At 49.3% G+C, this 15,228-nt stretch overlaps 1 protein-coding gene across 2 annotated transcripts; it reads right to left on the bottom strand.

Moving 5' to 3' along the window:
• Positions 1-3,729: 3,729 nt before the first annotated feature.
• On the bottom strand, positions 3,730-5,296 carry LOC100475582 (apoptosis-associated speck-like protein containing a CARD). Of its 2 annotated transcripts, XM_002924751.4 has the most exons (3): positions 4,957-5,296; positions 4,626-4,679; positions 3,730-4,093 (listed from the first exon to the last, which is right to left on the bottom strand). In XM_002924751.4, exons 1-3 carry the CDS (start codon positions 5,228-5,230, stop codon positions 3,837-3,839), a joined length of 585 nt encoding a protein of 194 aa, XP_002924797.1. In that variant the 5' UTR covers positions 5,231-5,296; the 3' UTR covers positions 3,730-3,836. The 2 variants fall into 2 exon arrangements, with proteins under 2 accessions (XP_002924797.1, XP_002924798.1); XM_002924752.4 differs by lacking the exon at positions 4,626-4,679.
• Between the last annotated feature and the right edge of the window lie 9,932 nt (positions 5,297-15,228).

The raw sequence follows: 15,228 nt of genomic DNA, 5'->3' as shown, positions 1-15,228 counted from the left end.
CCCCTCCCCACTGCTTGTTCTCTCTCTCAAATAAAATCTTTTTTATAAAGATTTTTATTTTATTTATGTGACAGAGAGACAGCCAGCGAGAGGGAACACAGCAGGGGGAGTGGGAGAGGAAGAAGGCAGGACTCCCAGCGGAGGAGCCTGATGTGGGGCTCGATCCCATAACGCCGGGATCACGCCCTGAGCCGAAGGCAGATGCTTAACCGCTGTGCCACCCAGGCGCCCCTAAGAACTTAAAATTTTAAGTAAATACACTCAATATGGAGCTCAATCTTAAAACCCTGAAATCACATGTTCCACCAATTCCAGCCAGGCACCCCTGTTCTTGTTCTTTTATCAGTTTTGTGATGCTTGGAGGTTAGAGCAAAAGTTGATTGAGGTGTTATTTATGTTAAGTCCTTGGGGAGCTCAGGAACAAAACATCCTAGTGGAGATACGCTAACATTAACGTGTACTAGCTGTGGACCAGTTGCTGTTAGTTGATGAGCCATATTCTATTATCCCTACTTTATAGATGGGGATGCTGAGGCACAAACTGGCCTTAAGGCTCAGAACTGATGTGAAGTGGAGCAGGGTTTTGAGTTTATATCATTTGACTGTAGAACTTGCATCTTTGACTGCTATGTTGTGCTGTGCTCACAGGCAGAATTCAGTTCTTTTGGGGTAACCTTGGGTGGTGCAGTCGGTTAGGCATCTGACTCTTGCTTTCTGCTCAGGTTGTGATCTGGGATTGAACCCCCTGCTGAGCCCTGTGTCAGGCTCTGTGCTCAGTGTGAACTCTGCTTGAGGTTCTCGTTCTTGCCCTCACTCTGTCCTTCCCCCTGCTTGTGCTGTCTCTAAAAAATATTACAAAAAAAATTCAGTTCTTCCATGCTCCCCCCGACCCCCCAGTCTCCCCAAGGGAAAAGGCCCCAAGAAATTTTAACCCAGGGAGCAGTTTCTTAGAACCATTTCTTTTGCTTCAGGCCTGCACTGGTTTTTGTAACTTTTTTTTTTTAAAGATTTTATTTGTCAGACTAAGCAGGGGGAGCAGTAGGCAGAGGGAGGAGAAGTCTCCCCACTGAGCAAGGAGCCTGATGGTGGGACTTGATCCGAGGACCCTGGGATCATGACCTAAGCTGAAGGCAGATGCTTAACCAACTGAATCACCCAGGTGCCCCTTCATGTGGAGTTAAAAAAAAAAAATTGTTATGGGGCGCCTGGGTGGCTCAGCCGTTAGCGTCTGCCTTCGGCTCAGGTCCTGATCCCAGGGTCTTGGGATCGAGCCTCACATCGGGCTCCCTGCTTGGTGGGAGCCTGCTTCTCCCTCTCCCACTCCCCTTGCTTGTGTTCCCTCTCGCTGTCTGTCTCTGTCATAAATAAAATCTTAAAAAAATTTTTTTGTTAGACACTGGAGATACACAGTAGCTACCATTTATTACTTTTTGCATGCAAGGCACTTGAGAGGTTGAAAAGCTGCCTTTTTATGAGGGCTCAGTCCTATGTAAAAGACGTACATGGTTGGCTTTAGCATAGCCACCCTGGGAAATACCACTGGAGCCCAGATAAAGGCATGCCTAGGGTGATAGATAAAGGGTGCTCTAGGACAGGTTTCAAGTGTCCAGTTAAGGGACCAGCATGTCCTAGGGGATGGGGTGTGAGCAGATATTACTGGGATCATGGGGTATGTGAAAGGAAGATAGAGGTTGGATGGAGTCCTTAAAGGGCTGAAAGAATTTAGGTATCCTAATGTTAGAAGTGAGGCTGTCCTTTCAGTGATAGTTTTGCTCACTCCAGCCCTATGGTAGACGAGAGGTGGAGAACCTGTTGCAGGTGAGACATTAGGCATAAGCCAGATGGCGGCAGTGAGGTTGAACGTAAGTTGAAAGAGCTCGCTAGCTAGCATAGGCAACATTTAGTCTTGGATATTAGTCTTTTTTTTCTTTTTTCTTTTTTTTTAAAGTAAGCTCCACACCCAACATGGGGCTTGAACTCATAAGCCCGAGATCAGGAGTTGCACGCTGCACTGACTGAGCCAGCCAGGCGCCCCTGGATGTTAGTCTTGGAAGTTACTTGGAAGAGCTAGCATCTGCAAGACTGACTAAATCTGCTTTGTTGGAACATGTTAGGATTTATTGTTTTCTAGTGAAGGTGATACCGCTTTATGTCAAGATAGAGGGATGGTGAGAGGAAGACCGCTTCAGTTTGATGTGGCTAGGTCCTGGCAGAGGATCCAGTGACATACAAGAACATGACACATCTCAGGGTTGAGTATGGGATGGAGAGCATCTGCATTTATTTTATGGGGTAGCTTGCTAATGAATGACGAGCCTGGGGCGCCTGGGTGGCTCGGTTAAGTTTCTGCCTTTGGCTGGGGTCATGATCCCAAGGTCCTGGGATCGAGTTCCGAATCGGGGCTCCCTGCTCAGCGGGGAGTTTGCTCCTCCCTCTCTGCCCCTCCCGCACGTGCTCGGGCTCTCTTGCAAATATATAAATAAATAAAATCTTAAAAAAAAAACCCCAAAACAACAAAAACGAGCCTACAGGAAACTGGTAGGGCGGATTGCTGCTTTTGAAAAGCTCTGCTTTCCTCCTGGAGTCCCAAGTAGCATTAGGAGCGGTTAGTCCCTTGTGATGAGTGGGCGGCCTTGACGGTGGCCATATCTTACCTTGGTAGCTTCCTACTGTAGCAAACTACTTGTTTTCTCCTGTTGCTCCGGTGGTCCAGTAGTTCAGGATAGGGACATCTTACCCAGACTGTCAGAATATTGTGCGTACACCCCTGGGGAAGTGTGTGGGAGGCCTAAGCACTGCATTTCTAGTTCTTGTGTTCTCTAGGTGAGGGATCCAAAGTGAAGTCTACACAGCTTTGTTCGTTGTGAACTGGTGTATCATGTGAGTGGTACAGAACCACTCATGCACCCACATACCTGGATCCCCTGTGTCTGATGATCTGTCCCCTAAGAATAGGGCACCGGGCTGGTGCGCCTGCTTGTTGCTTTGCCTGCCCACCCCTATCGCGCTTCAAAGCCAGAAAGAATTTGGGTGCAAAGGGTATGCAGGATGTAGTCCTAGGATCCTGGTTCCCCAACAGCTTGTGCTGTTTCCTGGAGAAAAACACTTCTAATTCTATCTGGAGGCAAAAATTGAATCAAGAGAAGAAATGGCTCCCAGAACTCATTCCCAGAGTTTTAGTTTTGTGGTTGGCATGTTTTCTGGGCAAAGTATAACCCGTAAGCCCTTCCTCTAGGGGGTGGCAGGGAGCAGAGGGAGCAATTAAGCCTGCTGAAGTCCATGCCAGTGGCAGAAGGAACCAGAATTAGGCTTGCTGGTGCTCGTCTGTGTTGAGAGGATGCTCTGTCTCTCCTTGAAAAGTGCTCTAATTTTACATTTTTTTCCCTAAAGGAAAAAGTGGGGGAGAAGCTACGTAGACTCGTCTGTTGTCAAACGTCTCTGACAAAGCTGGCCCATTACAGTTCCAGACCATTTGTACACATGTCTGTGTTAGACCTTGGCCACAGGGCCAACTGGTCTCAAAGGCGGACTCTCGGTAGCACTGGAGGAGCTACCAAATGGTGAATGGGAGGGGGTGTCCATGGTGACTGAGGCAGAGAGGATAAAGTGAGGAGCCTGCTGCCCTAGGAACAGGCCGGGAAGTAGAGCTTTACTTGGCCTCTGCCGCTCTGACCTCCGTGGCTTAGCTCTGCGCGTGCTTCCGGGCTGGAAGTAGGAAAAACACACAAGTACAAGTTGGCATTTCATATATTGTGTATGAAAACAGATTCAGATTCGGGGTGAGTTGGCTGGAACTGCCAGGGATTGTATGTGGGGCTGCTGCGGGGGGAGACACCTCAGCTTTTCTCCAGGTCGGCCACCAGGTAGGGGTGGGTGTTCCTCAGGGCCTGAAGGAGCAGGTCTTTGCAGGTCGTGTTCCAGGCTGGAGCAAAGCCGAGCAGCTTCCTCATCTTCATTGGGTTGGTGGGCTCTGCCCGCACTGCCCCGTACTGCTCCTCCGACAGGACGTTCCCATACAGGGCATCTAGCACCCCATCCACATCCGTGACCCGTGCGACGAGGGCTGCCCGGTGCTGGTCCACAAAGTGCAGTCCTGTGGGCAGAATGGAGGGGAGCAGCTGAGCCAGTTTGCAGGGTGGATACTGGGGTCTGTTCCTGCTGAGCACTGCTTGCTTCAGAAACTGGTCTGGAACCCTAAGGGGTGGGGCTCAAGGTGGGCAGCCCCCCCCCACCGCACTGCAGATACAATGGGATGAGTATAACTTTGTTTCTGTCTCCCTCCCACCAGCCCCCCACAGGTGTCGCCCGAGGGGTGTGTAGGTGGGTGGGAAGGGTAGGCCCAATCTTGCTCCCTTTGTTGCTGGCTGTGGGACACAGCTCCAGGCTGTGCACGGGTGTAGTGGGGTGTGACTGGAGAGGTTGGGGTGAAGGCCTCACTTGGCTTGGCGCTCATCTGTTAAGCCTGGATGCCAGCAGGTGCCCCCCCAAACAGGTGTGGCCCAGGTGTGGGTGGGAAGGGTAGGCCCAACCTTGCTCTCCCAGTGTCCCTGGCTGTGAGACACAGCTTCAGGCTGTGCTGGGGTGTGATGGGGTGTGGCTGGAGAGGTTGGGAGTGAAGGCCTCACCTGGCTTGGCTGCAGTCTGGTGATCCTGGATCCCAGCAGGCCCTGGAGCGGGGCCTATAAGGAAATTAGTCAAGTGGTCCCCTTCCCTTATCATATCTCCAGTCTCTCTGGGTTGGGGGCCCCTTGGTCCGGAAGCCAAGTTCAGGGCCAAGCACAGGAAACCTCCCTTCCCAGCAGGCGGAGGAGCTTTTGTAATTTTTAGAGGGTAGGAGGAACAGAAAGTGAAAGAGCCCAAGGGGCAAACGTTGGGGTGGGAGCTGGTGTATTGAGGGGCTATAGGAGGAGACCCCAAGATGTGGGCCCTTGCAGAGCGTGGAGGGGGCGTGCTCACCTTTGCACGTGATTTCCTGCAGCTTCTCCGCTGTCTCCTGCATGCCAATCTCACGCAGCACGACCGCAGTGAGCTCTGCGCTGTACTTTTCCAGATAGAAAGAGACGAGCTTGTCTGTGAGGTCCATGGCGTCCATGGACATCAGTGTCCCCCGCGGGATGCGCCCATAGCCTTCGCGCAGTGGCACTGAAAGTAGCTTCAGCTTGAACTTCTTGAACTCGTCTGCAGTCAGGTTCTCCAGGGCATCCAGGATGGCGTCGCGAGTGCACCCCATGGCTCTGGGGTCCTCTGCTGCTGTCGCTCACCCGGGATGTCTGCAGACCAGGAAGTCTGCTCTGGGGCGGGACCTGGAACTCCCCGCCTTCTCCCCAGCCCATTGCTCTGTGGCATAGGGCGCCCCGACCCACCCCATTTGTTCCCACCCACCAAGGTCTGCAGACTCAATAGCCTGGCCATTGGGGGGCGCAGGGATTGTGTCCTCCAGCTGGTGTGCGAGGTGGGACCTGGGAGCGTGGGGAAGCACTGGCATCTCCAGGCTTGCAGTAACTAGCACAGACCAGGAACCTGGTTTATTGAAGTGCCAAGGTTTAGAATCTCGGAATTTTAGGACACTAAAATGTCTACATTTCCTTGAACCTTAGCATCCTCTCACATGTCATAGAATCTTAGAATCCTAATAGCCGGAACCACGTAGCTTACCAAATTCCACCTATCGGGAAGAAAAGAGATGTGAAAAAAGGGTAGGGGACACCTGGGTGGCTCAGTTGGTTAAGGGTCTGCCTTCAGCTCAGGTCATGATCTCAGGGTCCTGGGATTGAACCCTGCATTGGGCTCCCTGTTCAGCAAGGATTCTGCTTATGCCTCTCCTCCTCACCTGTGCTCATGCTTGCGTGCACTCTCTCTTTCTCAAAACCTTAAAAAAAAGGGTAGAGAATAGTTGTGTACTTTGCCTCAGTTTCCTTCTCTGTAAAATGGGATCATAACACTCATCCACTTAGTAAGTATTCCAGCATAACATGGCCTACCTGATGGCCTCTGAAATCTTGCCAAATACTTCCTGGGACAGCCAGGATTGGGTCCCAGGAGCTGAATTTTCTGGGGAAGTGATGATGAGAGACTTGTAATGAATGGTTGAGAAACTTCTTGACTGGAGGGAAAGTCGTGGGTGGAGAGCGACCCTGGGCCCACGGGGCTTGATCTAGAAGAGCAAGTGGAAGGTGACGTGAATAGGTATTGGAGCCCAAGTTGTGCCCAGAATCCTTAACTTGCCTTTAACATGTCTGGGAAGGCCCCTCTGGCCTGGTGCCCGCGGCCCTCACCAGCCTTGTCTTGTGCCACCCCTGCTCTTCCTCCATCTCTGAGTTTCAACCACGCTGGCCTCTCAGTTCTGCAAATGTTCCACACTCCTTTGCTTCTCCAAGCCCCCCCCCCCTTTTTTAAGGTTTTATTTCAGAGAGAGCACGAGTGGGGGGCAGGCAAAGGGAGAAGCAGACTCCGCACTGAGCAGGGAGTGCGATGCGGGGCTCCATCCCAGGACCCTGGGATCACAACCTGAGCCGAAGGCGGACGCTTAACTGACTGAGCCACCCAGGCGCCCCTCTCCAAGCCCTTCAACATGTTCCCTTGATCTGGAAATCTCTTTCCTCACTCTTTGCCTGATTGAGACTTTAGGTCTCCGGCTAAATGGCCCTTCCTCTGGCTGGCCAGGTGTAGAATCCCTCCCAGACTCATTCGTAACAGCTGCTCTCGTAGCAATTGTGACTGAGTTGTGACTGTGTGGATTTGTTTAGCATCAGTCTTCCCTGCCAGTCTGTAAATCATGCCTGTCCGGATTATTGCTGCAGCCAGAACAGTGCTTGGCCTATAGCGGTTGTTCAATAAAGCTTTGTGCAATCAGTAATGAATGAAGGGGCCTTGTGGGAAACAAATCATGAGGGACTCTTAACTATAGAGAACAAACTGATGGCTGATGGAGGGAGATGGGCATTAAGGTAGGCGTATATTACGATGAGCGCTGGGTGTTATGTGTAAATGATGAACCACTGAACTCTACTGAAACCAACACTGAACTATATGTCAACTAACTAGAATTTAAATTAAAAACAACAACAACAGTGAAGGCACCTTGTGGTTCAAGGGAGGATACCAGTAACTGGAGGGTGTGCTTTTCATATAAACTTTCAAAGAGAGGCAGCTGCCAGGAGCTGGAAGACTGCGGGCTTGAAGCTGTATAGTGTCTGGTCTGAATCTGGGCTCTCCTTCCCAGGTGGGTATCGGGAATCCATTCTTCCATTTCAGCTGGGCTGTAACAATCACCATTCCTTTTACTGATGTGATCCTGACATATACGTGTATTTATTCATTTATTGGACATCCATCGCCCACCAGAATGTGCGCTCGGTGAGGGCAGAGACCTTGTCTGTCTCGTTCACTGCTGCATCCCCAGCATAAAGAGAGTGCTTGATCCCCAGGAGATGCTCAGTGAAGATTTGCTAGACGAAGGAATAAATGAGGCCATGTTTCCTGCAGCATGTTATATTCAAGAGCTTCCAGCAAGGCTGTAGCAGGGCTCACTCCCCACCCCTGTGCATGTTGCCCCACGTGGTTTGGGTCTATTACGTGCCAACATCCTCACCGTGGGTGGCACTTGGGGACTGATAGCCAGTGTTCCTTGGCTTATGGCTGTTTAGTATCGTGCCTCTTCCCTGGTCTTTATCCTTTTAGAATCTCCAGTTCATTTTGCCCACCGTGGCCAAAAGGCTCCATCTTCCTAGCCCACACACTGAGCTTACCCCTTCCCTGCTCAGAAACCTGTGACTCTCCAGGGCCCTCAGAATCAAATCCAAGCTCCTCGGCTTGGCCCTCAAGATCCTTGCCAACCTCCTCAGCTACACCTTCAACCCCGTTGGCCTCTGGACTTCGCTCCCCAAGTGGCAGCTGTTCTCTGCTTGGCCTCTTTTCCTTTGTGGTCTGCTTGATGAGTTACTGCTTGTCCCAACATTCATCAGGAGTCCGTTTTTCAAAGAAATAATAAAAATTTGAGCCCCCTCTTTAGGCTGTGATTTTTTACACACATGATTTCGAAGCCTGACAACAGTCCCTTTGGGGCAGGGACTAGTAGCCCTATTTCACAAATGAGAAGACTGAGAGAGGTCGAGGAACTTGCTGAAGGTCATAAAGCGGAGGGGTTCATGTAGCTTGTCTGTCTGGCTTCTGAATTTGTCCTCTGTTTCCTTGTCCCTGTTGACTTTTCTGTCCTCTGTGCAAAAAGAATTAGTCCTTCACACGCCTGCAGGATGCCTTTACGATGCCTTTATCACACAGTGTGTCCGTTCACTCTGTTTTCCCACCAGACTGAGAGCTCCTTGAGGACCCTCTGTGATCCACAGCACTGACCCCAGGGCCTGGCATAGCTCCAGCCACTATAAACCTTTATGGAATGACAAAAGAACCCTGGAATCTAGAATCATAGAAACCTGCTCTTTTCACGTTGGTAGAATCTTAAATCCTTTTTTTTTTTTTAAAGATTTTATTTATTTATTTTAGAGAGAGAGAGTGAGTGTGTGAGCAGGGGGTGGGGGAGGAGCAGAGGGAGAGAGAGGGGGAAAGAATCTCAGGCAGACTCGAGCCCATGTGGGGCTCCATCCCATGGTCCTGAGATCATGAGCTGAGCCGAAACCAAGAGTTAGATGCTTAACCGACTGAGCCACCCAGGTGCCCCAAAGCTTTGAGTTTTTGAGCCATGGAATTTTAAAAATGATTGCCTGACTCAGCCCCCACAAAGAGCAGGGATCCCCTTAGCCACATGGCCATTCATCTGTATCTCTTGAACCTTTTTTGGATGGGATGGCCTTGGCTTTAAGTAGACCCAACGTAACATATTTCAATGGAACCTGTGGGACTGTGGGAAATTGTGCCTGGGGGAATGTGTGTCATGACTAGGAGGAGAGGGTGGGCTTCTCCTTACAACTGGCTTCCTGGGGGCAATGGGGCTAAAGCTGTGGGTCATGGTGGTGTGACACTGTGCCCTTCCCTTGTTCCTGCATGTCACCACCCAGGACCCTTTTGGGCCCAGCTTGTCCCTGGCATCCAACCTCAGTCACATTTCAGCTCACACACATTCAGATGGGGACACGGAAGATCCAGGCTGTGATTTTCATCTGACAACTCAGAGCACATGACAGCCCTTCGGTGTGATGTCCTAGGGAGGCAAGCGACAAGGGATGGAGAACAGCTATTCCTTTCATGGAACTGGAAGCCTCACCAGCCGATGGCTTTAGGCTTCACCTCAGAGCAAGGGACACTTTTTTGGCAGGTGGATGTGCTCTATGAGCATATTGTAGGCTCTGAACTCAGAAGGGAACATAGGTTTTGGAGAATCTATTTTATTATATATTTTTTTAATTTAAGATTTTATTTATTTATTCGACAGAGATAGAGACAGCCATCGAGAGAGGGAACACAAGCAGGGGGAGTGGGAGAGGAAGAAGCAGGCTCATAGCGGAGAAGCCTGACGTGAGGCTCGATCCCAGAACACTGGGATCACGCCCTGAGCCGAAGGCAGACACTTAACCGCTGCGCCACCCAGGCGCCCCTATTTTATTCTATTTTTTAAAGTTATTATTTTTTTTTTAGAAAGAGACTGTGAGTGGGTTGGGGAGAGGGGCAGAGTGAGAGGGAGAGAGAGAATCTTAAGCAGGCTCCATGCCCAGCACAGAGCCTGACATGGGGCTCGATCTCACCCGAGCTGAAATCAAGAGTCGGAGGCTTAACAGACTGAACCACCCAGGCGCCCCTATCTTATTCTAAATGGATGTATTAAGGATCTACTAGACGCCCGCCCACATGATAAGTGCTGGTGGGAGACGGTAATAGTAGTACTAACAGCTTCCATTCTTCAGCTTTTACTGTGTTCTTTTTTTTTTTTTTTAAAGATTTTATTTATTTGACAGAGAGGCAGCGAGAGAGGGAACACAAGCAGGGGGAGTGGGAGAGGGAGAAGCAGGCTTCCCGCTGAGCAGGGAGCCCAATGCGGGGCTCGATCCCAGAACTCTGGGATCATGACCTGAGCCGAAGGCAGACGCTTAACGACTGAGCCACCGAGGTGCCCCAAGCATTCACTAGGTTCTAGGCACTGTGCTAAGCATTTAATATGCATAATCTCATTTAAACCTCCCAACATCCCTGTGAGGTGTGTGTGCCCCACCTTACAGAGGAGAAAACTGAGGTTTTCAGAAATTACTCTGGAAGCCAATAGTGGTAGTAAATGAGGAAACACAGATTGAAACATCTGACCCCTAGGCCCAAATTCCAACCACCGTCCTAAATGTCCTGCTCTCCTTAAAAATTGTCTTGGAGAGATTATGTATACGGAAATTTATGCCTCCTCCAGACTGTCCACAAACATCTTGGGAGGGTAGATGTTATGATAATAGTAATGAGAACATTAACTTCCTCCTCTTTGCAGAAAGCTCTAGGACTTAACATTCAGAAGATTGTGGAATAGTGGGAAAAGTAGGAGATGCGTGGTGTCAGACCCACTCAGATTCAATTCCCAGATCCTCTTAGCTGTGTGACTTAGGGGAGGTCAGAGTCCCTCCCTGGAGTCTGCATTTTGTAACATGAATGTGCCCACCTCATCAGCCCATAGGGAATCAGGACCCCGAGAAGGGCAGTGACTTGGCTGAAGCCCCCCAGGGCGGTAGAGGCAGAGCCTACTTGTTCCTGGACCCTGGCAGGGTGATTTCCATCAGCGAAGTGGGGAACCGGAGCTCTGGACAGCTCTCCGGGCAGCCATGATAATCCCTTCTCCCTTAACCCCTCCTTTTCTGGGGGGAGTGCTCAGAGCTCTGAACTTTGATCCCGGGCAAGGGAAGAAACTTCGGGTCTTACCTCAGGCCCACGCTTGCCCCTGGACTGGAGCCAGAGCTGTTAGTGGTGGTAAGACACCTCCTGGGTGTGATTCTCCCCACCCAACCAAAGTAACCCTTGATCGCTGGAACTAGATTGCTTCTGCAGTCGGGACCAGATGGCCAGAACATTGGGCAAGCCGCTTAATCTCGTTCCTCATGGCCTCCTTGTAAAATAGAAACAATGCTGGTTGTTACAAGGTTATAAATGAGGTTATGAGGTTATAAATGGATTAGGAATGGTCAAATATTTGGAACAGGCCTGGCATATGGTCGGTGATTCTGTCATTGTTAAAGTTTCTGAGCCTCAGTTTCCCAGTCTCCGAAGTAGGGATGATGTTATTGACCTTACAGGGTTATAGGGAGGATTCCTTGGAATGCTTAGACATAATAATTGTAATACCATCAATAGCCAACATTTACTGAACATTTCCTATGAGCTTGACATTGTTCTAAGAGTTTTGTATGAATTAGCTTGTTGAATCTTCGTAACAATCCAAGAATCTGTTTTTTTAAAAAAAGATTTATTTATTTATTTGAGAGAGAGAGTCTGTGAGTGAGCGGGGGAGGGGGTGGAGGGGCAGAAGGAGATGGAGAGAGAATCTTCAGCAGACTCCCTGCTGAGGGCACAGCCTGATGAGGGGCTCAGTTTCATGACCCCGAGATCATGACCTGAGCCGAAAGCAAGAGTTGGACACTCACTAGAGAGAGGTGATCTTCTGGGAGTACCCAACATGAGTTTATGATATCGGCGTTCAGGACCTGCTTTTGCTCTGGCCCTGATTGGAGGATTTCTGCCTTCTTTCTGCATTTCTCCAATACAAGGAGCTCTCACCTTCCATGGCATTTATGACTCCAGCCATTGGGAAGCTCTCCCTTAGAACGAGCTGAAATCCGTCCCCTCTGAGCTCTGGCTGCAGGGACGTCACGGAGCTCCATCTTACGGTTCCCAATACAAGTCCTTACTTCCTCCTCCAGATATGTTCCCTCCAACCTGCTATAGACAATCAACGTCTCCCATGGGGCAGGGGGCCGATCTGGCCCATCCACAGAGAGAGACTGAGTTGACCGTCACCTCCTTGTCCTGGGCACCCACCCCTATTGACCAAAACCTTCCACCTCAGCCTGGCAGTGATGGAAACTCCCGGTGAGATCGACATTCAGGATGTTGATCTTTTGAGTGGAAGTAAAGTGGTTTGTGGTTTCAGAGACCAGCTCCAGATATCCTCATCCTCATCCCCTCCTGTTGGGGGAAATCAAACTTCCCTGGGTTTCTCAGGGGTCTGGTAAAAAGCCCTAGTAGCTTCCTGAGGCTTCTCAATACTGTAGTCATTGGTGTAGTCAATTGCTCTGATCCAAAAGGATAATAAAACTTATCTCTTCCTGAGAGGCCTGAAGGCTGAGAGCCTGTACAAAGTTCCTGGGTTAAGCCCAAAGGTGCCAGGAAGCCTGGGGTAGCTTCCTAAGTGGGCCAGCATGCAACATGCAAGAGCTTCAAGGGTTTCGGAAGAAATGAGCCGCGGAAGTGGGAGACAAGTCCAGTGACCTGTCATATTTAGGGCTTACTCGTGCTTTTGAGATGCAAGTCATTGTTTATCTAGACACTGCTTTGCAATTTAACAAATTATTAAAGGGAATGGGAGGTTCAGTTCATAAATATAACTTTTTTTTAAAAGATTTTGTTTATTTATTTGACAGAGAGAGACACAGCCAGCGAGAGAGGGAACACAGGCAGGGGGAGTGGGAGAGGAAGAAGCAGTCTCCCAGCAGTGGAGCCTGATGTGGGGCTCGATCCCAGAACGCCGGGATCACGCCCTGAGCTGAAGGCAGCCGCTTAACGACTGCGTCACCCAGGCGCCCCATAACTTTTGTATATAAACACAAGAATGCTCTGCTTAAATAACTGAGTTCTCCCCCCACCCCAAAGTCTGCATTTTCCGAAGATTTTGATCAAGCACCTGAGGGCAAATCTATATTTAATCAACAAGGCTTAATAAGACGATCTTTAATATTAATCTATTGTAAGATCATGGAAATTATTGAGCTGTGCTGTCCCATTTGATGGCTACTAGAAACACACAGCTCTTGAGAAACTGAAATGAGGCCAGTCTGAGATGAGATGTGCCCTCAGTGTAATATACACACCTGATTTCAAAGACTTAATATGAAAGAAAGAATGTAAACTATTCTGTTAATAACATTAACTTCTTAATTTAATTTAATTTTTAAATTTAATTTTTTATATCTTTGCTAATAATTTTTTTTTTAAAGGAAGCTCTATGCCCAACATGGGGCTTGAATTCATGACCCCGAGATCAAGAGTTGCGTGGTCTACCGACTGAGCCAGTCAGGTGCCCCACATTAATAATTTTCATGTAGGTTACAAGTCAAATGATAATGTTTTGGGTAGAGTGGGTTAAATAAAATATATTTGTGAAATTAAAAAAAATAAAAACAATAAAACCAAAGACTTGAGCTGAGACCTGGAAGGAGCTTTCTGGCTCCTGGGGAGATTTATTTACTTGCCAAAGAGTTGGAGTAAGAAGATCTTTAAGCAGGGGAGAGGGGCAGTTGCTTTCTTCTCCTTGATAATCAGGGAAAGGAATTCTTCCTTGTTGCTCCCTTATGGGGTGTCTGGCTACCGTCATGGGCCAGTTAACTTGGCTCTCGTCCTATCATCCTAGGGCACAGGAAGCCAGACATTTAAGATTTCTCAGGAGAGATTTAATAAGTCTGTCTCTGATCCAGAACACCTCGTGTGCACATTTGGGATAAAAATTAATAAAAATGGGGGTGCCTGGGTGGTGCAGTCGTTAAGCGTCTGCCTTCGGCTCAGGGCATGATCCCAGCGTTATGGAATTGAGCCCCACATCAGGCTCCTTTGCTGTGAGCCTGCTTCTTCCTCTCCCACTCCCCCTGCTTGTGTTCCCTCTCTCGCTGGCTTGTCTCTATCTCTGTCAAATAAATAAATAAAATCTAAAAAAAAATTAATAAAAATGAACATTAAAAACCGAAGAGAGAGGCAAAAAGAGAGTCCAAAGGGGGGGAGATAAGACTGAAACATAAGCAGAAATGCAGATTAAGACACAATGTAGGAGGGAGGGAGAAATGGACAAATCCAGGGAAAGGCTGAGAGAAGGTGTGGCTGAGAGGCCAAAAGTGAAGGACCCAGTGAACTTGTGTGTTTATTCATTCACTGAGTATTTATTGAGCACCTGTACTATGCGCATGCTTTATTCTAAATTGGAGACAAGCAGTGTACAAAATTTACATTCTGGGAGGAGGAATCAGTCAAAAAAACCCAATAAGTAAAATATTGCTTGTCAGATGGTAATAAATGTTATAGGGAAAAATAGAGCAGGGGAAGGGAGAAGTGAGATTTAAAATCAGGGAGTTAGGAAAAGCCTCATTGAAAAGGTGACGTTGGCAGGCGCCTGGGTGACTCAGTTTGTTAAGTGGCTGCCTTCGGCCCAGGTCATGATCCCAAGGTCCTGGGATCGAGCCCCACATCAGGCTCCTTGCTCAGCCGGAGCCTGCTTCTCCCTCTCCCTCTGCCTGCTGCTCCCCCTGCTGTTCTCTCTCTCTCTCTGTCAAATAAATAAATAAAATCTTAAAAAAAAAAAAAGTGACATTGGGTAAAGATCTGAGGGAGAGGAGGATGGAGACCATATCAGGTCTGAAAGAGTGTTCCAGGCCAAGGGGCCAACAGCCCAACAGCCAAGGCTGGAGTGAGCAGGTGGGGAGGGGTGAGAGGAGAATGAGGTCAGCTCCAGTAGGGCCTTGTAGGCCACAGGGAGGACTTTGGTTTTCATTTTGAATGCAATNGCCTTGTAGGCCACAGTGAGGACTTTGGTTTTCATTTTGAATGCAATTTAAACTGAGATTTGAAGGTGAAGCATGTAAAAAGCCAAAACTCTCAGGGCAGAATCAACTTCAGTTTCTTCATTTATTCAGTGTCCCTCTGTCAATCATTTCCCAAGCACTTAGGGAGGCCCACGTTGCCCCAGGGCCTGTGCTGGGCACTGGAGAGACCAGCAGGGAAAAGACCTTCCCCTCAGCTCTGGAGGAAGAAAAGCTTTCAGGGTCCTCTGAGGTCCTGTCCTCCTGCAGGTGGAGCTAATACGGTCAGTGTGATCTGGGAGAGCCATAAACTTGGGGAATAAGAGGGTGACAAACTGGGGAGGGGCCACAGACAGGGGAGTGGGAGGCTGGAGAGTGTGGAGTGGGGGGTGGTGGAGAAAGGAGAGACTCCTCCCAAAGGTCTTTTCTGTGGTGTGAGAGGCCCTGTCTCCTGCTGTTGTCATTTCTGGCTCCAGGCTGAGCCAGGGAGGGGCCCGTGGATGGGCCAGGACAGGTGGCCTTG

Source organism: Ailuropoda melanoleuca, chromosome 10 (assembly GCF_002007445.2).
Source record: "Ailuropoda melanoleuca isolate Jingjing chromosome 10, ASM200744v2, whole genome shotgun sequence".
Lineage (NCBI taxonomy): Eukaryota > Metazoa > Chordata > Mammalia > Carnivora > Ursidae > Ailuropoda > Ailuropoda melanoleuca.
Note: the sequence above shows the minus strand (reverse complement) of the source record. Positions and strands in the feature narration are given on the sequence as shown.